The sequence below is a fragment of the Elgaria multicarinata genome, chromosome 2 (assembly GCF_023053635.1).
Source record: "Elgaria multicarinata webbii isolate HBS135686 ecotype San Diego chromosome 2, rElgMul1.1.pri, whole genome shotgun sequence".
NCBI classification, from domain to species: Eukaryota; Metazoa; Chordata; class Lepidosauria; order Squamata; family Anguidae; genus Elgaria; species Elgaria multicarinata.
Genome location: NC_086172.1, coordinates 156,710,471 through 156,732,787, shown reverse-complemented (window position 1 = coordinate 156,732,787; position 22,317 = coordinate 156,710,471). Strand labels below are relative to the sequence as shown.

The window sequence follows — 22,317 nt, the reverse complement described above, 5'->3', positions numbered from 1 at the left end:
GAACAAAAGATAACACAAACATGATTATAAATATGTATGCTATCAGCTCAAAATAGTCATTGAGAAAAGGATGCATGGAACCTCGGTTAAATATTTGAGAATGATGAAGACCAAATTTTGATCCCATGTACACTGGGAAGACATATTATTTTAGAGCTGTAGTACCACTCAGGTAGTTCCACTCAGATAGTGATTAAAAGGGCTAAAACTTAAAGTGTCATGAACTTCAAAAGAAATGAGCAAGAAAGAAATTCTCTAATCTCTGCACTTGGAAAATAATAGGAGAAAGCAGGAAAATCTGTTTGTGGGCTATGTCATGCACTGTGGAGTTCCCATGCGCCTTGCACAGTCAGGGCATCTCAGATTATCTTGGTTTCTGAAGCATTGGTCCTTTTTGAGAGTGTCTGAGGCATCTAAGTGAGGCTATAATAAAGCCAGGTATGATTAAATCAATTTCCACTAGATAATCTAGAGAGATAAGGCAGGTATGAATTGAAGAGCAGGTAGCATATTGGTGGGTCCTGGGAACCACAGAAAGGCATCCAGGATAAGGAAGTGAATAGCTTGGGACAGTATAAATTACAGTCTATGAACTGCATACGAGAAGTGCTCAGTTATATAGACAAAATCTGGGGAAGACAGCAGAAGTGTTATAGTGATAGGAGGAGGAGGAGCCAGTGACAATGGCGAGACAAAAGCTAGTTAGACCCAAAACAGCCAAAGTGATCTACAGTCTCAAGAAGCTTGACTCAAGCTTCATAAAGTTCTGTGGTTCAAGTTCATTATGGTTGATGACCCTAAGAGGCTTTGCCGTTGTTCATGTGTAGAAAAACCCATTATGCAAAATGGCCTAGTCATCACATCCACATGGAGGAAGTTACATCTTAGCCATGTCAATGTGTGATTCAAAGAAGGCCTCTCTTACTCATGCAATTTCCTCCCATTATTGAGGAGCAGAAATTACTTGAGAGTAAGTCTCCTGGGAGTATATGATGTCAGTGTAGATGCTCTGTCTCATATTTCCCTTTCATAGCTGTGGCAACTATGTAGACTCATGTAGTCTATTTTGAAATATATGAAATGGGCCTAAATCTATACGTGGTAGAAAAGAATACAAGTGAAATACTTCTTCAGTGATGTGGTTGAAGGACTGTAAGAAAAGAAATAGGAGAAATATATTAAGCAAGAAGGTAATGCTATTGCCTTATCAACATCTGTAAACATCTTTAAAATATTTTAAAGCCTGTTGCCACTGGAGATCTTCTGAGATATAATGATCTGTACTTGTGCAGAGCAATCCTAAGTATGTTTACTCAGAATTCAGTTCTAATGGGTTCAGTAGGATTTACTCTCCAGACAGTGTGTTTAGGACTGCAGTCTTAGGAAGGAATCCTGTATATACTGACTCAGATTTGGTCTCACTGAACACACTGGGATTTATATCTGAGTAAAATTGCATAAAACAGGTGATATTTTAAAATATTGTTTTGGAGCAAGTGGCAATTTAATGACTGTGGTCGGGCATCGCAATAAACTGGTTTATCATGACAGAACAAGCCTAGACTACCCACACCCCTGCTCATGACCACCCTTCTCCCCATTGCAGGTTTTGCTTATGTTTTTTTATTAACTGAACTGTGTCATGTCGTTTGAAGCTGACAAATTGTGATTTATCTTCAATATGGTTTGTTTGAAACATGCCAACTTCAAACCATGACTAATGAAGCTGGCTTGTTTCAGCAAACTGCAGTATGGCTTAATCATAGTTTAGGATTCGGACAACATGCTAATCTATAGCTAACCTAAAACAAGTGGAAGCTTCTGCTCTCCTCCTTGCAGCCACACTGGACATCAGGGAACAGGGAAATGCACAAGCCCAGAGGCTGAACACAGCCATTTTTAAAAGTTATGGATATTACTAAAGCTACTGGTTTAACTGCATAAATAAAACTTATTTATTTTATTATGTCATGTAGACATAACTACCGTATTTTTTCGATTCTAAGACGCACTTTCCCCCCAATATAAACATCTCTAAAAATGGGCTGCGTCTTAGAATCGATGGCATCTTAGAATCATCTGCAAAGTGCGCCATTATCCCTCCCCCCTGCTCTCGATGCCCAGGCAGCTCAAGGGCTTGTTGAGCGCCTAAGCGGCACCACAGTCACAATGTAGGCTGGGGAATGTGTGTGGCCTGATTGGGGGCCTCAGTGACAATCCGCGGCTGCCCTGGGCCTATTTGTGCTCCCCAGAGCTAACCAGGCTCACACATGCGCCAACGGAGCTCCGAGCCCTAAGCAGGTCCCGCCCGCCGCACCACGAGCACAGCCGGCTAGGTTGGGCCCAGTGGGCATGGCTATGCGGCTCCGGCCGGGTCGGGCCTGGCGCGCGCCTCGCCTCAGACATGGGGCTGGGGTGGACGGGCAGGTGCTGCAGGGCTCGCAGCGGGTTGTGCGAGGCGGGCGGGCGCTGCCAGCTTCTCTGCCACAGCTGCGGCTGCTGGTTCTGTGCAGTGGAGGTGACGCCTGGGAGATGAGTTGCTGGGCCAGGGTGCGGGTGGGTCGCACTCCGGGACTCAGAGCTGCGCCGTTCTCACGCGACGTGTGGGAGAGGAGCCCGGGGCGCCTGTGGGGCAGGGGGGTCTCTCCACCACCGCTGGGCCAGAGGCGGCAGTGCACGTGCGGCTGGCTCCTTCATGCCTCGGGGAGTTTCCATGGCCCATCTAACCATGCCTGGAAGAGGCCCCTTACTGCAGCTGGAGCTGGCCCAAAGATGGGCGCCTCGCGAACGACCCCCTCCTGCTCCCCTTAAGAAGTGGTGGCAGCTGGTAAAGCCTCCGGGCCCTTGCACGTGCTCCCCAGTTGGCCCCCACCCCCGGTAGGTACCCTCTGCCCGGCAGGGCCCACCCCACCAGGCAATGTGGGCCTGCGACATTAGGGGTAAGTGCCTCGTTTTTGGCTTACTTTTAACCTGTCCCAGCCCTGTGGCGCCAAATCCATTGGCCCAATCAGAATTGGCCACATCTCTTCCCTTACCTGCTGCAATCCACTCCCCATGCATGGCAGAATACTTTTTCCCCATATAAATATCTCTAAAATGGGGTGCGTCTTAGAATCGATGGCGTCTTAGAATCGAAGAAATACGGTACTTTATTTAAATTTTGTATAAAGTTGACCCAAATACGCCAAATAAAATTCTTAAAGTTAAAATGCAATTATCTTAATACCTTTCAAAGCATGTTTATTTTGGTAAACTGGAGCTTTAAAAATATACAAATATTACTTTTTTGTTACAGTTTTTTTTGGTTACAGTTTTTTTTTCTTTACTTTTCTTTCATTCATGAAGTGTGTTTGTACTCTTTTGCTTTAATTCTCCTTTATAGCTTTTTGAGAGTTCTGTTCTATTTTGCAGTGATGTTCAGGATTTACGGGCATTAATCAGAGTAACATGCACTTGATCCAAAGGAGAACCGTGTGAGTGGAAAGGCATTTCTGCTCATGCAAGATGCCCCCTCCCAGTTTCTACCAAGTCCCCTTCCTGCTGCGACTCCCATACAGTGGAGGGTCTCCTGATGTTCAGAAAGGGGTGTGTGAGGAATTTGTGGATTCTGATATGAATTTACCTGATCATTCACAACTCCCAGGCTAATGTGCAGAATGGAGTGTAGTATCCTTCAGATTTCGCACTTCTCCAAATTTTGTACTACCATTTTGCTGATCAAAAGCATACGAAATGTGTAAAAAAAAGGTGGTTTAGGATAAAATACATGTAGAAATACATACTTTGGGATATTTATTTTATAACAAAATATGCTCAAAAATGATTTTTTGTTTGAATTAAAATACACAATTTGCAGACTGTTGTGGAAATAGGACAGGACAATTTTATGAATGAACACATGCAAAACATTCATAGTTCGAAAATACATTTATGAATTAGAAATACTTCTGTCCTTCCTACTTTCACTAGCAGCTTTTCAGGGGCATAGGTTTCTGCAGTGAAAATCAGGTGTCAAAACCCGTTGTACAAGCAGGGGTCTACTAACTATTTTTTGGATCCAAGTCATTTTATTCAATTATATTTCATGTCTTTGAACTGCTTTTGCAGTAGTGGGACTTTGTGTCCTCTGCTATGCAAGAGAATCTCTCCCCGCCTCCAAATCCTACTGTTGCAGAAGAGATTGGCACTGATAGTATTCATCGCCTGAATCAATTGTCTGGGTCCAATTCTGCAACGTAAAAAGAGAAAAAGAAAAGAAAACAGAAAACATGAGTGACATCTAATGTGCGTTTTCATATCTGAACTCACACAGTCTGTACACTGGAATTGTTTCTGAGCACAAATTAGCTTTTTTAAATTGGAATATATGTATGTTCATATCTAAGATAAAAATAATTCCATGTAGATAGGAAAATCATGGAATACTTCAAGGTAATTCCACTGACTTTTTTAAATATCAAACTTGTTTTTATTAGGAAAAATACTTTGACATTTGCCCAGTCATAATATAAACTTCTTTGATACCTATAGGTGTCTTGGGAAGCTAGCCAGTTTGAAGTATGAACCTTTGTCACCAGTGAAAAAGGTGTGAGCCATTTTTTAAAGATTCCTCCCCCACCCGATTTTTATTGATTTTTTTTTTAAAAAAAACACCAGAATATCATACAATTTCTTTTAGGCAGTTTTCCTCTGTAGTGATAATATGGAGTTGCATCATTTATAATGATTTTTGGTGGTTTTTTTATGCTGATTATACTTTTTCTTTCTGAATTATGATTACTGTAGTCATTGAATTTTTGCTAAAATATGGAAACTGTAACCTCTAAACATGACAGATACCTTCTCTTCTTGTTCTTTAGGGATATTCCTTTGTTGCTCCTTCTATTTTATTTAAACGGAATGCAGCCACTATAGATCCTGTTCACTTCCTGGCAGAAATTGACCGACCTGGAGTTACAAGTATTGCCAGAAGTGTTATGATGAAGGTAAACAGACCTTAACTATCTATTGAATGCCCTAATGAATAGAGTGATTCCCTGTTTTGTGATCAAAGGCTTAAAAGAACTAAAAATATTTTTTGCTTTGCGTACAAGGATTGCATTTTGGCTAATTATGGCTTATGTCGGAACTCTAGTTTGCACATGGAGGGTGGTGCCTCACTCATTCACACACAAATGTGTGTGTACACATCCACCTACCATGGCTAGTGTTTGTGCACACATCCATTTGGGGGACTCATGCATTTGAAGACACACATGTTACAAGAGTAAGTTATGTGCAGAAACAGAATCCTATATGCAGATTAACACTTTGGATGTATTTTCAAATGTACTAAAGGGTACAGTGCAAGGAAAACAGACTTGCATTTGGCACCTAGGAATGTACATAATGCTCTGGCTACGGATGCTCACAATTGTATAAGCGGCCTTCACTGTTAGTACCTGCAGTGCTGACATCAGCGGGGGGAGTTGATTCTTAGGTACTCCTTTCTCCCTCTTACCCCAACAAGTGATTAGGGTGGTCAAAGTTATTAGTGTCATCGTTCTGTTTGGTAGTAGAGTTCCTTGTGCACAGCCCATTGCTGCGCATAATGCTCTTTAGAGAGGAGTCCTGAAGTTATGGATCTGAGCCAGCAAAAAGATTCCAAATTCCTAGATTACAGAACCTCATGCACTATAATTTTAAGTAAGCAGCGACATAACTGTTGACTTTGTATACTATGTTTAGGAATAAACTGTATTTGTGAAGATGTTAATCTTCTTGTGAGTTTTGAACATTCACATATACTAGCATTGCTTGCCCGATATTCTCAATTTACACTATTGTAAGATAAATTATTTAAATTGCAGAATGCTTATGCTCCAATCCTATATGCATTTACCTGGAAATATTTAGAGTAAACATACACAGGAGTGTGCTGTTTGTGTATAAATATATTCATTCTTTTCTCAAGCAGAAAAATATGGCATAACAGGAAAAATTTATAGGCCAGTGAATAACTCTCAAGCAATGTTGTTCCTTATCTTTTGAATCTGCTCAGTAAAGGTTACTAAATGCAGTCAATTTTCCCCCCAGGACTCTCCATTTTATCTTCACTATGAGCTCGACCTGAAAGAAAAACCACTGGGAGAAGGAAGTTTTTCTATCTGTCGAAAATGCTTACACAAGAAAACTAGCCAAGAATATGCAGTAAAAATAATTAGTAAAAGGTATTAAGACAGAAAAGGCATTATTTTTATTATTTCTAATACATTTGAGCAATCAAAATGTAGTTCCGTTGTTTTTTTAAAAAAAACCCTGAGCTTCTCTTTGATATAAATATTCTCAAGGTAGCTCACACAATAAAAAAACAACAAATATGACAGGACAATAACACAATTAAAAAGCAAAAAACAGTGGATAAAACCTGGCAGCAATAAAATGTTCAGTTTAACAATTTAAAAGCTTGGGGAAATTAAAAGGGGGTTGTCTAGCACTAAAACGTAGCAAAGTTGCAGCCAGATGAGCCTCCCTGGGGAGAATTCAATAAACGTGTGCTACTGTTGAGAAGGCCCTGTCTCCTGACTCCAGTCATCAGCCACCTTACTTAAGATGACAGGGGCAGTACCAGGAGAGGTTCGGAGTATGATCTCAGCTAGTTAAAATATTAAACATTTGTTTTTGTTTTTTAAAAATATACTTGAGTCTTTAATCCAAACATTTTATTAAAAGAGTGGGCCCATTCAGACAACACCATTAACCCTGCTGGTTAAGGGTGTTTGGTTAAACAGCAGAGTTTACGGTGTCATGTGCAATGCATTTTCCTTAATCAGGTGCCTCTGCTAACCACATTATGGTCGGCTTCACTAACCCTGTTATGTAGCAGGGTTAGCAGCACTAATTTTGGCTTAAGGTGTTGTGTGAGACACACATGTGGCTAAGGGGCCGAAATCATAGAGCTAGCAGTATAGAGCTACCCTAATCGCCCAGGCCATTCTAGCCTGCAGGTTTCTTCACTGCTCCTGATTGCTGCAGTGCTAGTACCTCAAAATTGTCGACCGCACATATCAGAGTGGCTGACCCTCCCAAAATGGCGGCAAGAGTGGGATGGCGCCGCTGTGCCTTCCGTATGAATAAATCTGCTGTCATAACTCCTTGCCACTGTAAGAGTGGGGGAACAATAATTCTGAATAGCAAACAGTGTTTGAGCCACAGAACACTGGAATCACTGGCTTCAAGGGCCGCGTTATACAACTAATGGCTGCTAACTGTAGAGATGGAACTAAAATGGCAGGCGCAACTGCTGGCTTTCTTACCGCAAGGACTGCTGGGATATGGGGCGGAGCATTCGGAGGATTCAGGTACTCATCTAACAGGTTTGTGGTTAGCATGTGGTTAAGGGAACCGGGAACCAGACAGGGTTAATGGTATCTTGGGCGACTGTTCTGCACAGTTAAGCTAACCACATCACCCTCAGTGTTGTCTGAATGGGCTCACTCTTTTTCTTTTCTAAAGTGATGCTTTTGTTAACCAAATTGCTTCCTTGTTTGGAATACAGCTAAATGAAATGATGCTCAGAAATTTGTTCCAACTTGACCATATAAGTGCGTGGATCATAACGATTCATCATTGTTTATATCCAGAGAAACCTGTTGGTGATACTTCAAAACTTGAATTAAGAGGATAAAAACAGATTATCACATTTGTAGTTCCACAGTTATCTCTGTTAAATTGTTATAGGGTGACTTTTTAATTTTCCAGGCTAGAAGCCAACACTCAGAGAGAAATAACAGCTTTAAAACTCTGTGAAGGACATCCTAATGTTGTGAAGCTGCATGAAGTTTTTCATGATCAGGTATTTCAAGTAGTAAATATTGTAGAACAAGTTGTTTACACATTGACTAAACATAGTTTACACACAACGTTTACTTTAGTTACATTTGCACTAAATAACTTAAGGGAGACAAACCAGATAAGCTGGTACTTTCTTATTTGGCCTGCTATTAAATTCACAAAAGTTTAAAGATGTAAAGAACCTGGGCTTACAGGTCACTGATTTTAGGTTCGGTTTGCCATTTTTAGCTGCAGTTTGCAAACGATTAAAGGCATGCCAAATGAAAATAAATCAAAAAGTTTACAAACAAGAAAGGATCCAATACCGCCATTATGCCTGTGCTTATTTTGTTGTGCCAACAGAACCCACGCTATAAGCATTTCCTAAAGCAAATCTGAAAATGAGCCGAAACACTTGTTTCTGGGACAGGACAAGTCAACAGAGCTCCTTTCTGCCAGCTGTGCTGATCTGTCCCATTCTGGAAACAGCTCATTTCTGATTGTTTTAGGAATTGCTAGCTTCCCACTGCGTTAGCAGTACGTTTTGCTGGCACACGTGCAGTGTTGGATACTGCCCCATATATTAAACAATATTAGTATATGGAACCTACCATTGCTCATATTTTATTAAGTGCTATGTCAGCATGTTGAATGAGTGAGGACAAGTTATTGTAACTTCATTATCCTACTTTTCTTCATCTATTCAAATAATTTAGTGATTCCCAAACTGTGTGTTGGGAGACACTAAATGTGCTGTGAGAGAAAAGTTAATGTGCTGTCAAAAAATGATCGCTTAAGTAAAATATAAGTTCCCTGTGAATCCATCCACCTACGGAAGAGGCTGCCATTGTGTGTCTTATTTATCTACTGTTCTGGCATCGCCTGCTTCCAATGAGCTTCTGGGATGGGTAGACATATCTACTTCAGGGGTGATTGGATAATTCAATCACTTTCAATGAAGAGATGCAGAAGAACTTTTCCTCAGAGGATGCATACGAAGAACAGTGACTCATGCAGAAAAAAACGTGGGGCCCTGGGGGCAAGTAATTTTTACACGCTCTAAAGGTAAACCTCTCCTGGAGTTTGAGTGAGGCACGCTTCCAATTTTAATTTGGACTTGAACGACTGATAATTGGACAAAATAATGAAATAATTGCAATAATCGGATGTAATGATATGCTAGGTACATTGCTTCCTGTCATTTGCTGTTTTGTCTAGTTCCCCCTTTAATTAGCTCTTCCACTGACTCCTACATATCTAATTTAACCGAATAGTAAATAAGTATATTTATTGGTTATTCCTATGCATTTTGAAATACATTTTCTAAAAAGCGTTTGCATGCAAATATATTGTTTCTAGCTCCACACATTTCTCGTACTGGAACTGCTGAAAGGGGGAGAATTACTTGAACGCATCCAGCAAAAGAAACACTTCAGTGAAACTGAAGCTAGTTATATCATGCGCAGACTTGTTTCAGCCGTGAGCCATATGCATGATGTAGGAGTAGTCCACAGAGACTTAAAACCTGAGGTATGATCTCGGGGGAATGAGCATATTTTATGAACATTGACTCATACCCCTCCCTCCTTTACCAGCCCTTTTGTTCTACTTAGTTTGCCTTTTTTATGTCTGTGTGTGTTTGCATTGATAAAATTAAATAAAAATATTAGTTAAAATGGAGATATTGATATGAACAACTTGTTGTAATATTAAAGTTTTCTTATAAGTATTGTGGTAGTGCTTTCTTCTCATTAGGATGGGGTTATAAATTGTGATTTATTAATTGAGAATGAAATATAACATCTTTTCCCCAGCTAAATTATTTCAATAATAACTTTGCACCCTGCCTCTTCTTTGTGGTCCCATTAAAATTAGGCTTGTCGGCCACTTGCTTTGTCACCTCAAGCTGCCTTGAGGGCCAGTATAGCTGCCTTGAGACCCAATATTGGGAAAAAGGCAGGATACAAATAAATATGATGATGATTGATGATGATGATGATAGTAATCACCTTATGAATACCTACTGCCAGAGATGGCCCTTTCCATAATACTGTAAAGGGAAACTATTTAGATTCCGCTCATAATGAAGATGTAATCATAGACAGGACTTGTGATGAGGTGGTCAATGTTAAATTGGAAGCATAAAAAAGATCACTTAACCTTCCTAATATTTTCCTGTTTCTTCTTATAATTATTTATTCAATTTTGAATAGTTAAATATTTTCTATGATCTTTTCTAGAGAATGAACTCTTAGCTTTATAGTTCTTAGATCTAAGTCAGTTGAGCTATTCCTATGATATTTTCACAAATCTAATAATGTGGATGTTTTATTTTTATGCTTGCTTGCCTGCTTCTTTCCACCAAATTGTGTTTCTTTTTTATTTTCCATTCTTGGTTATTAGACTTTGACTCTGATGATCAGACATATATGTATTTTAGAAAATTGTCTCCTAGGCACATAAAGTATAATCTGTAGTTTTCTCAGGTATAAGCTAAATATATTCATATAAATTTCACTGTTACACCCTATTGTAATTAGAAGTTTATATTGATAGCACAGCTTGCAAAACTCTAATTTTAATGGTTCTTCTTTATTTTCAGAACTTATTATTCACAGATGAAAGTGATAATTCAGAAATAAAAATAATTGATTTTGGATTTGCCCGTTTAAAACCACCTGACAATCAGCCTCTTAAGACACCATGTTTTACCCTTCATTATGCTGCTCCAGAGCTCTTAAATCATAATGGTTATGATGAATCATGTGATCTCTGGAGTTTGGGAGTCATTTTGGTAAGCTAGGTGCTCATTTTATTCTGCATTTTTAAATTACTGGCCAGGCATTTTGGTCTAACTACTAATGGAAAAAATGAACTGTACAAATTAATGCCCAGAACTAATGTTTGAGTAGAATAGGTCTCTTACTGGACCTATACATATATAATACTTCAAATCATGGGTAATCAGAAAACATGATTAGACTTTAATCAGTATTAGTTTCTGTTCTGACATATTCCTTAAACTGTGGTTAATATAGTTGGGGAACATGTTATCTTTTAACTGGTTTCTACTCTCTTAAGCATGGTTGAGTTAGCGTTATCTCTGTATCTTGCATTGTTACAAAAATAACATCAAAAAGGTAGTGCATTTGATGACGGAGATTTTTTTTATCATATGGTTCCAAACAACTGAAATGTAACTATTCTGTAACTTCTTAAAATACTGTTTTGTTTAAATTGTGTAGATGTGTAAAAATTATCCTGCTCCCCCACCCCCCGCAAAGTTGCTAAGCTAAGGGTGCAAATTTATGCATGATTTGACTGGGAAAAAGTCCTTCAAATCTCAGTATTCCTCAGCCATTATGGCTGGCTGGGGAATGTTGGGAGTTGTAGGACTTTTTTAGGATTGTACCCTAAGTGTAGAAAAAACACACAGCCTACACTTGGGCAATACTTTTACTCAGACCAGTCAAAGTCCTACAAAAAATTGTGAAAGCTTTCAAGTTCTGTTGTTTGCACAAGCATTTGTGGTCTTTGCCTGGTCCTAATAAACATTTTGTCCCAACTGTGGATTTTTCCCCTCGTGGACCAGTCTGTAAATTGTTGGCAACATTTTAAATGTAAGTATGTGTTTGTGTGCATGTGTGACACCCACACGTTTGAATATGTACATATCACTGATTTAGTATTTTTCTTTTCTGAAAAGTATACAATGCTCTCAGGACAAGTACCCTTCCAATCACAAAATAAAAATATAACGTGCACAAACGCATTGGAAATTATGAAGAAAATTAAAAGAGGGGAGTTTTCTTTTGAAGGAGATGCTTGGAAGAATGTTTCTCAGGAAGCCAAAGATTTGATACAAGGTATACATTGACCAATCACTTCCTTATCGAGTTCTAAATCATTCCAGCAGCAGCTAGTCATTTGATTTTTGAAATTTCTTAAAATGAAATTTTTGTAGGAGGTTTATACATCTCCATAGTAAAACTGGTTCCTTTAACCCTAATCTAGTATGTTCACAATCTTATTCAAACAGGCTCTATAGATTCAGCACTTCCACACCAAATTTCCAATTTGAATTTTAAGTGTAATTTTTTTTTTTAAAAAAAAAGTTGGTTTGGTGAGGGAAGCTTCTGAAGACAAAATAGTTTGAAAAATGTTGGAGTACATGCACTTCTGGATTTCAGCCACTGTGATGATCTGATTTCCTAGATAGTAAAAAAATGTTTTCATGCAGTTTCTACAAATGCACAATATATGCAAATTGTTGTGAACGTTATATTTTAAATGTCTTAAATATCCATAATTAATTATTTATACAATCCTAAAATTTCTAAACTTTGTCAGTATATACCCATAAATTAGATTATCAAAGCAGTTCATTTTTGTTTAGAAATGAAAGTTAAATAAAGCCTGTTAAAAAGATAAATAATGGTTCATTGATATAAGAATATCCAATAATTTTTTATTAGGACTTCTTACAGTGGATCCAAATAAGAGAATTAAAATGACCAGTTTGAGATACAATGAATGGCTTCAAGATGGTAGCCAACTGTCATCCAACCCGTTAATGACTCCAGACAATTTAGGATCTTCAGGAACTGCTGTACACACCTATGTCAAAGCAACCTTTAACGTAAGCTCTAAACATTAAACCATGTGCTTCTTCTGTAACTTGTTTATTTTTGAAGTAAGATGCCCTTTAGGTACATATACATTCAACAATATTTAGTGCTTTACCTCAAACTGGGGGGTACTGCTGTTTTCTTTCTCAGTCCAATGGGCTTCCAGAACTGATGAAACTCTGTTTGAAAAGGGAATACTGTGTGAGGAGAGGAGGAAGAGAAATGGAGGAGTTTCACTGAAAGCTACTGTGCTACTGCTCCGATTGTGAACTCTTGAGATGTTGAGTCCCTGGTGGGGTGTTGCAGAAATTGGATTCAAATGAGTTCAGATTTCTATGAATCACAACTGCAGATTCTGCAGCAGACTGGCTATTTCTGAGTCTCATGAATTCTGCAGACTTTTTCGCTGGTGGTATGGGGCATTTTTGCTAATTCGTATTAGAGCTAATGTGCTAATTAATGTGCATTTGCACAAGCGTGAATTTGCACTCATGCAAATTAGCACAAGTAGAATGAAATTCTTGTTTAAAAATCTGATTCTGTCAATAAGCAGATGATAGAATGAAAGATACCTGACAGTCTGTGAAACGTAGAAGGAGCAGATTGAACAAAATCCATACATCTCTAGTCCCTCGTTTCTTGCCAACATTTGGATGTCTTGAGGGTAATTCTCTCCACTTATAAAATCCTTCCTGTTTACTTGCTCTACTGATTCAAGCCAGAGCTGCCTTTGCACGTCAGTCGACTCTGCAGACTACTAAGAAGATTATAAGGTGGAAGGAAATGAGTATAAGAAATGGCATTGTTCTCTGTACATTTAGCAAATGATAAAAATACACTAAAAGGGAACATGCAATGAAAGAAACAGAAAATATGGATTTAAACTTTCATCTTTTTATTCCAAAATCCTCTTCCTTCACTTAAAATCCAGTGTTCCTTAATCCCTTCCTCTCCTCCTAACATGCTACTTAAAATGATTTTTTTTAAAATTAAACTAAATCTTATTCCATGCTTAGCTCTCATCCCACTGTATTCTCAACTTAGCTTCTCTCCAGGGCATTGTGGGAAATTTCAATGACAGCTCGGAGTGTTGCTGCCATCACCACCACCAAATACTCCTGCCAGGGGGCCCATCATAGTGAACTTTATCACAGGGGAGCCTGAGATCTGGAACAGGCCAGGATGCTAATGTGGCTTTCAGGAGGAGACTGAGCTGGGCTTGATGTTTATCATGTGGAGAGCCTACTTCTCTTCCTGTTGTTATGATAGCTACCATTTGAGAAACTTCCATTGTTTACTACAACCTCCAACTTCTAAAATAGAAATCATGTGTACATAAACATTTTATGTATTGTAAAAGTCTTTGGGCCTTATACCCACTTATTGTAGTCACTGCTCCCTTTATGTAATAAATATATCCTCCAGTTATTCAATGTTGTAGCCTGCAGCAATATTAAATGGAATATTTGTGTTCGGAATTCAATTGAGTCTTACTGTTTTAAATAGTTTTGAGTTCTTTGCAATGTAATTGTTTAGAGAAATTATTTTTAATATTTTTTGTTTTTAAATGGCTACAAGAACTGAATCTAGTTTAAATGCACAGTATTGTATTTTCCTTTTTAACTAGGCCTTTAACAAGTACAAAAGGGAAGGTTTTTGCCTTCAGAACGTTGACAAGGCACCACTTGCAAAAAGAAGGAAGATGAAAAAGACAAGCACAAGTACAGAGACTCGCAGCAGTTCCAGTGAAAGTTCTCATTCTTCCTCCTCTCATTCTCATGGTAAAACTACCCCTACAAAGACATTGCAGCCAACAAATCCCACAGACAGCAATAATCCAGAAAGCATCTTCCAGTTCTCTGACTGAAAAATTAGAGACATTTGCTCTGGAAAAGAATAATTAAATTGTTATAAACCTGCTTACATATGTGTTCCTTTGAACACAATAATGTTTATTCCTTTTAATAACTCCTGTTTTGGCATACATTATTACAAATTTCCCTTTCTAATTTTCCACTGTGGCTATAGCCAGAATCAAAATTCAAAAATATGAGTTCAGAAACCATTTTTGTGGAAAGAATTTTGGTAAATCATCCCTAAACCTTTATTTTAAGCTGTTAATAAACAAAGGCCATAGTCTAATGAGGTAATGCTGCACATGCAAGAACTTGGCCAATAAATAAATCCTACAAGTCCCCAGAACTCCATTTACTAGCAATGACAGCCCTGGGTGCATGCAAACTTCTTATTGATGTTTGCTTTTCTTTGGAAATGTCTAGACATTAGAAGGATGAGAAAATGAGGTGACCAGTGTTGAAACACTGGGCAGGATCGAAAATATCTACATCCACATATGCAGAAGCCATTTTCCATGTGCAGGAAGCCTTGCACAAGGAAAATCAAGCCACATCCAAAGATCTTCAGCATGTGAAATGGATGCGCCAGCCCTTGTTCAAGACTTATGCAACAATTTAACTAGTGCAAGGGCTTGGTGAGTAGTATGCAGAATTGTATGATTTCATCTTCTACTCTTTTGGCTATTGCCCTTTTTTTAGTTTGGAAGACTCTTGGTTTTTTTTAATAGCTTCATAAAATTGAATGCTTGCCCTTAAGCATTCAGTACTAAAAAAGTGTAAAAGTTTTCTGAAAAAAGATATATTTATCTTAATATATTTATGCCTAGGTTTTAAAAATAAAAAATAGTTTCTCTTAAGTGAGAATTCTATCTTCCTGTTACCATGTGGGTCCAAAAGCTAAGCATGCTGCGATATATAATAAATTTGATAATTTGCTATCTAGTTGTAGCGTAAAAGCATTTGCATGGTTTGGTGCATTTATAATTGCATTTGATGAGTAACTGAATAATGCAATGAGTGCTTCTCAGAGATGCTGTGTAACTTTCTGTAGTAACTTCAGTAAGAATTGAAAGCTTATTGCACCATTCAGCTGTTCAATATTAAACTTTCGTTTTCTTGCCATTGTTTTCATACCTATGCGCAATACTCTTCAGATTTCTCCCCATGTCACATTGGGGTAGTTTAACTATAAACCATTTATGCACTGAGAAAACTAAAGGGATGTTTTATCAAACACTGTGCTTCACATCTATACACTGTGTTTTACTACAGTTAGTTATTTCCTGCTGTAGTTGTATTATATATGGGATAATAAATGTGACTCTTACTGATGCAATTTAAATGGTAATATCTTACATTGTAAAGCATAATTTATCAACAAATGCAGATCACTTCTGCAGCTCATGTGCTCCAGTCGTGCAAAAAGTCATTGAATAGTCCTGTTGTGAATTCAATGAGGCAATTTGTGTAAAGTTTAGCTCATACATAGAAGTTTGCATGATCAGAGTCCAACTAGCAGGTTTTAAGATTACCTTGCTGCATTGTAGAATAAACTAAACCCAAATCCTATGCAAAAAAGAAAAGAAAATAGGAACTGTTTTTCTATATATGGCTTGTTTACATTATTGCATCTATTGTCAGTGTTTGAGAAATCTAGTGCAGATTTGTCTATGGAAACTGAATGAACAAAATTCTGGAAAGAGCATGTTTCTATGTATTGACATTTTCAGCAGGATCGAGATAACAAGTAGCCTAGGAAGTATTTTTGGTCTGACTTACTAGTTCTTGTCAGCATCCATGGCATCTAGTTTTCATTTAGAGGGAAAGTATGATTCTAGCCCTTGTTATTGTAGAAGTGATCTTGAAAAAGTAGAGACAGAAATTAAAAGGCCTGTAATCAAGACACCAGATGTGCAGTGTGATTTTATGCATGTTTACTCAGAAGTAAGACCCACTGAGTTCAGTGAAGCCTACTACCTAGCAAAGGTACATAGGATATTGGCCTTAATTGTTTTGATTCCTGAGGTTGCTAAAGTGACATGGCTCAATCCTTTTTATGTGTAGACAGACAAAAGGTCCTACAATTCCCAGCATGCCGGGGCTTGCTGTAAGTTGTAGGATTTTTTTCTGCTTAAACATGAATAGGATTGCACCCTTAATAATTTTAAATTCTAATTTGAGCTTTTTTTTCTTTTCTTACAATGAGGTTTTTGTTTTTTAATTCTAAGAGATATACAGCACAGAATTAACACAGCTTCTCCACCAGATGTGCCTTGGCTTCCACACTGTGTCCAGGAACTTAAATTATGCCTGCATTCTATGTGTGTAACTATGGACAGGACAGAAGCTTGCGTTAATTACTTCTTTAAAAATGTAATTCAGCTGAAAAGACTTATGATATTTTTCTGTTATGGCCCAGGTGTTGAAGTAGTTGCACACGTTTGAGTCTGAGGGTTTCACAATATAATAATACAAATAAATTAGCCTGCAATCCTGTGCACATTTACTTAGGTGTAAGACCCATTGAACTCAATGGGATTTACTTCTGAATACTTATGCATGGGATTATGCTGTTAATTTAATATTTTGGCATAAATTACAGCACAAATTCTAAGCTGATGGAAATTTTAAGGGTTGTACTGTTTACATTGTCTTGATCTTTATATTTTATAGTTCTATATGATGACAGCACAAACAACTTAAGGTACCTTAGTTAAGATATACAATACTATGCCAGCATTTAATTCAGATTCACTCGAATCTTTATTTGAGAATATTGCCTACATAATAAAATACTTTCCCTCTGATGAAAAGAATGAAATTTTCCCTCTAATAAATTTGTCAAGATTTTGTAGGTAGCACTAATGAACAGATGCAAGTTAGTGTTCGGTAAATTACACAAATTACACATGTCTTGCTATACTTTTTTCCATTTTACTATGAAGATTGAATAAAGTATCTTCCTTTTAAATAAAAAAGTCAGTGGTTCAGTAGATTAAATTACAATGTAGTGAACCCTGCTTTAAATTCATATGTAGTTTAAATTAATTCTTTTCAAAATCTAGTCCCTTTGGGTGAAATCCAAATAAATGGTGTTTTTTATTAGAATAGCATCATTAATCTTTGTTAGAACTTCATTAAATGCACAGAGTAAAGTAATGATTTAATTTTTCTCAGGAAAAGGGAGAGTTTGTTTATATTTCCATAGTCTCTTGCACAGGCAGCTATCGTGAAAGCTCACTGAGCTATTTTTTTGTACTACTGGGGAGCAGACTTTATTTGATACAGGCATTAGTGAATGCAGTGTACAACTTTTATTGTTAGTATGGTTTTATTCAAAAGTACTTATGATTTTAAAATATTTAATGTGCACAATATATAATTTTGTCTGTCACTTTTTGTACAGCTATAACATGTCATCTGGAAAAACTAGTACAGTGATAACAATTAGAAATTAACTGAAGCAGATGCAGTTGTGTTGTCAAAAATGCATTTATCGTAGTGTAACATATTGCTCACAACCAGTTTCACTTATTAAATAAAAATCTTGTTGATAGAGTGAATAGTATAAGAACAAGAGAGACTAGCTTATCACCTGAACTTGTTTAGTGCTCTGTCCTGCTGGCATCAGGACAGGATAGCAGGAGATGCTGGATATCGCCTCCTGTCCACAGTGTAGCACTACTGGGGACAAAGGCCCTTTCTACACCTAAGGATTTTCCCAGGAAAATGGAGGGCTCATCCCTGCCTGCTCCCGGGATCCCCTGTGTGACATTTGCATGCACAGGGATGATCCCTGGAAAAAAGGCAGGTGTAGAAACGGCCAAAGCTGTTGTTAGCCCCCTTGTGTGGCATTGTAAGGGTTAACTGAATCATCTAGACACAAGTCTGGTTAGTGCAATATTGTTCTGGTGGGTTTTTTTCTTCACGGAACAAGTTTTTGCCTTGATCAGTGGAGTGAAGCTCAGATACCTTTGGCAGGAATAGGATTCTGCTACTGCTGCCACAGCGGTGCTTGAACTGCCATAAGCTAAGCATCTTTTAAGATTAAGATACCAATTTTCAATATGGATTTATTTCAAAAAATTGTAGGTCCAGAAAAGATGAAGATAATTCATTCCAGTTCTTCATAGTGACCTAGGATCCTTCCATCTTCAGTAATTGTTCATTAAATTATGATGGACCTGGAAAGAGATGCATCAAGAAATATATTATGGGTTGGATCCAGGCTTAGGCATACTTCGAGTAGACTTAAGTTGTTACTGATTTAAGTCCTATTTGTTTCAATAGATCTGCTGTTACTACGTCTAGATCCAACTCTCTGCTTGGTATACATGTAAAGTAAGTAGTAGTTCTTCTTCGTGGTCTCTGTGCATCACACATATGGGCTCTGCGCCTGCGCGAAGCCCCGCTTCGGGAATCTTCTATAGCTAAAAGGCATTTTGGGTGGGAACCCCTCCCCCTCTACTGCGCATATGCAGAGGGGTTCCCGCCCAGATTCCCTCAGTTCTTCTTCGACCGTCTCAGCGACAGCCTCGTCGGGAACTCTCTTAAACAAACAAACAAACAAACAAATAGCTAAGGCTTACCTTTATTTTTCCTCTCAACTCTCTCCTTCTCCTATATATCCTTTCCTATAAAAAAAAAAAAAAAAAAAATTGTAGTTAGAAAAACTTTTCTCTTTACCTTTTGCTTTTTCTCTCATTCGCCCGCATGGGCCCCAAGGCCCCGTTTAAAAAGTGTGGCCGTTGCGGCACGAAGCTGCCCCCGTCCGATGGGCACAATTTTTGTGTAATTTGCCTCGGAGAAGGGCACAAGGTGGACAGTTGTCCCTATTGCCAGGCATTTTCAAAGCTCACAAGACGTCACAGAGCGGACAAACTGCGGGCTGAGCTGTGGGAAAGGGCACTCAGGGCGGTGGATAAACCAGCCATGGCACAAGAACAGCCATCCGTGCCTCCAGCTCCCGTCCAGCCGACTGTAAGTCGAGCTGACTGGCCCCGACAAGACGCGCCTGCCACGCCAGGACGCTCACTTGCTGCCCAGGTAGCAAAAAAACTGGCAAAGAAGGTCAAAACGCCGAAATCGTCCGACAAATCAAAGACTAAGAAGAAGTCTAAACTTCACCGACACGATGTCGAAAGAAGACACGATATCGAAAAAAGACCATTGACTTCAACAGATCTTCCTCTACCACCATCAGCATCGATGACGCAAACTATACCTAGACAGCCGCCCTCGACAGCCGACCCTGTAACCGTACTTACACCAAGGCAACCGCCTTCGATGATCGACCCCGTAACCGTAGCCTCGCTGTCGGAAGGGGAAATAAGGGATGCGTCCTCTGTGCGCAGTAGAGACCACCCTCATCAGCCAACACAGTTGCCTATTGATCTGCCGGCTTCCGAACATCGTAGATCACAGGATCGCAATCGACCATCGAGTCGATATCGGTCACCAGAATCTGTACAGTCATTTGATTCTCGATATCGTGAACACACCCGCTACTACAAAGATAGACGCCGCTCCAGATCCCCCTTGAGGGACTGGGAAAGGGAGTCTCAATGGTCTTTGCCTCCTAGCCATACCTACAGTTACGCAGACCTGAGGGAGTTAGAGGATCGATACCATCGATCATCCCCTCGACATCGACCATCGACTACGGTATCTGCACCTGAGCCTGCAGCAAATTTAGGCTCAAACCGATTACCAACGAAAAACAGAACCATACGAAGTCCGCTTCATCCTACTGAAACGGTAACCCTCGATAATCAACAGTTTGATATTCAAACTATTCAAGTTCAATCGTCGGACCACTCTGTAGAGGACTATTGCTCAGATTCAACACCGGCTCCATCTCCGGCCCCTTCAATACCCTCGCCTGACTCCATAGTTGAGGCACAAGGTGCGGTCTCTCCTTCGGACGGCCTAGGACATTTTGCCGACGTAATCCAAAGGATGGCTCAATCCTTGGGCATTGACACAAGGCAAGCATTCGAAAAGCCTACCGACATGGTGTTTGAGGCCATCTATACTGAGGCCACTACACCAATAGCCATTCCCTTTCTCTCTACATTAGCAAAGTCAGTGAAAGAACATTGGAAAGACCCCGCGGCACTTCAACCTTCTTCGAAAAGGCTTGACAACATGTATAGAGTGTTGGAAAAAGATGCACAATTCTTGTTCACGCATCCTCAACCTAATTCGATTATCGTTGAGTCGGCGCAAGGACATTCGCAGAGGACTCATACAGCGCCAGTTGATAAGGAAGGAAGGCGGCTTGACCTAATGGGTCGTAGGGCTTACTCCACAGCAGCCCTAAGCCTTAAGATAGCTAACTATCAGGCGACGATGTCAAGGTACCAGCTTTTCTTGTGGGAAAAGATGATGTCCCTCTGTGAAAATCTGGGAGATGATCAGAGGGAATTAGCACGTATATTCCATGCTGAGGCAACTCGGATGGCTCGTCAGCAGATAGCGACAGCCAAACATCAGTCTGATTGCGGAGCAAAAGCAATGGTGGGAGCAGTGGCATTGCGAAGACATGCCTGGTTGAGATCGGCGGGTCTATCCCAAGAGGCCAGAACACGCATTGAAAGTCTCCCATTCGACGGATCAGGCCTCTTTAATTCCACTACTGATGAGGCAATGGACACTGTGCAGAAAGCAAGAACGACTGCCAGAAAAATGGGAATTGGGCAAGGACAACAAAACCAATTCTTTAAACCAAGAAAATGGTTTAGACCTGACAACAGAGCACCACGATATCAGGCTGACAGGCCACAACAGAGACAATTCCCACCTACACAACAGGGACGGAGACAACCCCCTGCATCTAAGTCCAGGTTCCAACGCCGTAAGCAGGACTACCAACGAAACCGGCGCCTTTGACTTGATGTTTGTACACAACACCATCGCCCCCTTCGGCAACCGTCTATCGATAGCGTTCAACACCTGGTTGAAAATAACAACAGACAACTGGGTTCTCTCGATAGTCGAGAAAGGTTACAATATAGAATTCGATTCCGTACCACCAACAGGTCATCTAAGAAGAACTATACCATCGATCCCCTTACGAAAGGAAGTTCAATCGTTGATACAAAAGGGAGCCATACAACCGGTGCCAAGGGAACAACTGCACCAGGGTTTCTACTCCCGGTACTTCACAGTACCGAAGAGCGATGGAGGAATTCGCCCCATTTTGGACCTAAGGGACGTAAATTATTACATCACACCGAAAAAATTTCGGATGGTCTCCCTCCAAAATATACTACCACTCCTAACGAAACATTCATGGTTCGCATCCATCGACTTAAAGGATGCGTACTTCCACATAGCAATCCACCCAGACAGTCAACGGTTCCTCCGCTTCATCATCGGAGACCAAGCCTTCCAATATCGCGTGCTGCCCTTCGGCTTATCGACAGCACCGAGGGTATTCACGAAGTGCATTGCCGTGGTGTGCGCCCACCTCAGAAAGTGGGGGATTCAAGTTCACCCCTATATAGACGACTGGCTGGTAGTAGCGGAATCGAAACGTACCCTTCAATACCACATCTCCTTCATTCAGGACCTATTAAGCCAACTAGGTCTACTAATAAATACAGAAAAATCAGTTCTCTCCCCAACCAAAAGAATAAAATATATAGGAGCGATCCTAGACTCCACCACCACCAGAGCATACTTACCCATAGAAAGAGCGACTTCCATAGCAACCCTAACAAATCGGGTAAGGAAACAACAAATCGTAACAGCTCACACAGTGCAGAGATTGCTGGGGTTAATGGCGTCAACCACCATGGTGCTTTCCCTCGCAAAACTAAAGATGAGAACCTTGCAAATGTGGTTCATCAAAAACTTCAATCCCTTAAGAAACGCAAGGAAGACTATACTATCTATACCACCAAATGTCATCAAGTCTTTGAAGTGGTGGGAAAGCCTTCACAACCTGACAGAGGGAGTACCCTTCCAGCTCCCCTCTCCGACTGTAGCGATCACAACAGACGCTTCACCGAACGGTT

General features: G+C 39.7%; 1 protein-coding gene across 2 annotated transcripts in view; it reads left to right on the top strand.

The window, feature by feature from the left end:
* Positions 1-16,354, top strand: part of RPS6KA5 (ribosomal protein S6 kinase A5) — a 45,428-nt gene extending 29,074 nt beyond the window's left edge. The window contains exons 10-17 of one of the 2 annotated variants that reach the window (XM_063117960.1): positions 4,860-4,985; positions 6,076-6,209; positions 7,741-7,834; positions 9,172-9,342; positions 10,415-10,606; positions 11,519-11,678; positions 12,288-12,451; positions 14,068-16,354. In XM_063117960.1, the coding sequence (XP_062974030.1) occupies positions 4,860-4,985; positions 6,076-6,209; positions 7,741-7,834; positions 9,172-9,342; positions 10,415-10,606; positions 11,519-11,678; positions 12,288-12,451; positions 14,068-14,307 (1,281 nt within the window). In that variant the 3' untranslated portion in view covers positions 14,308-16,354. Of the gene's footprint in view, positions 1-4,859; positions 4,986-6,075; positions 6,210-7,740; positions 7,835-9,171; positions 9,343-10,414; positions 10,607-11,518; positions 11,679-12,287; positions 12,452-14,067 lie in introns of those variants that run through there. The other variant, XM_063117961.1, reaches the window with a different exon arrangement.
* The last annotated feature ends 5,963 nt before the right edge of the window (positions 16,355-22,317 follow it).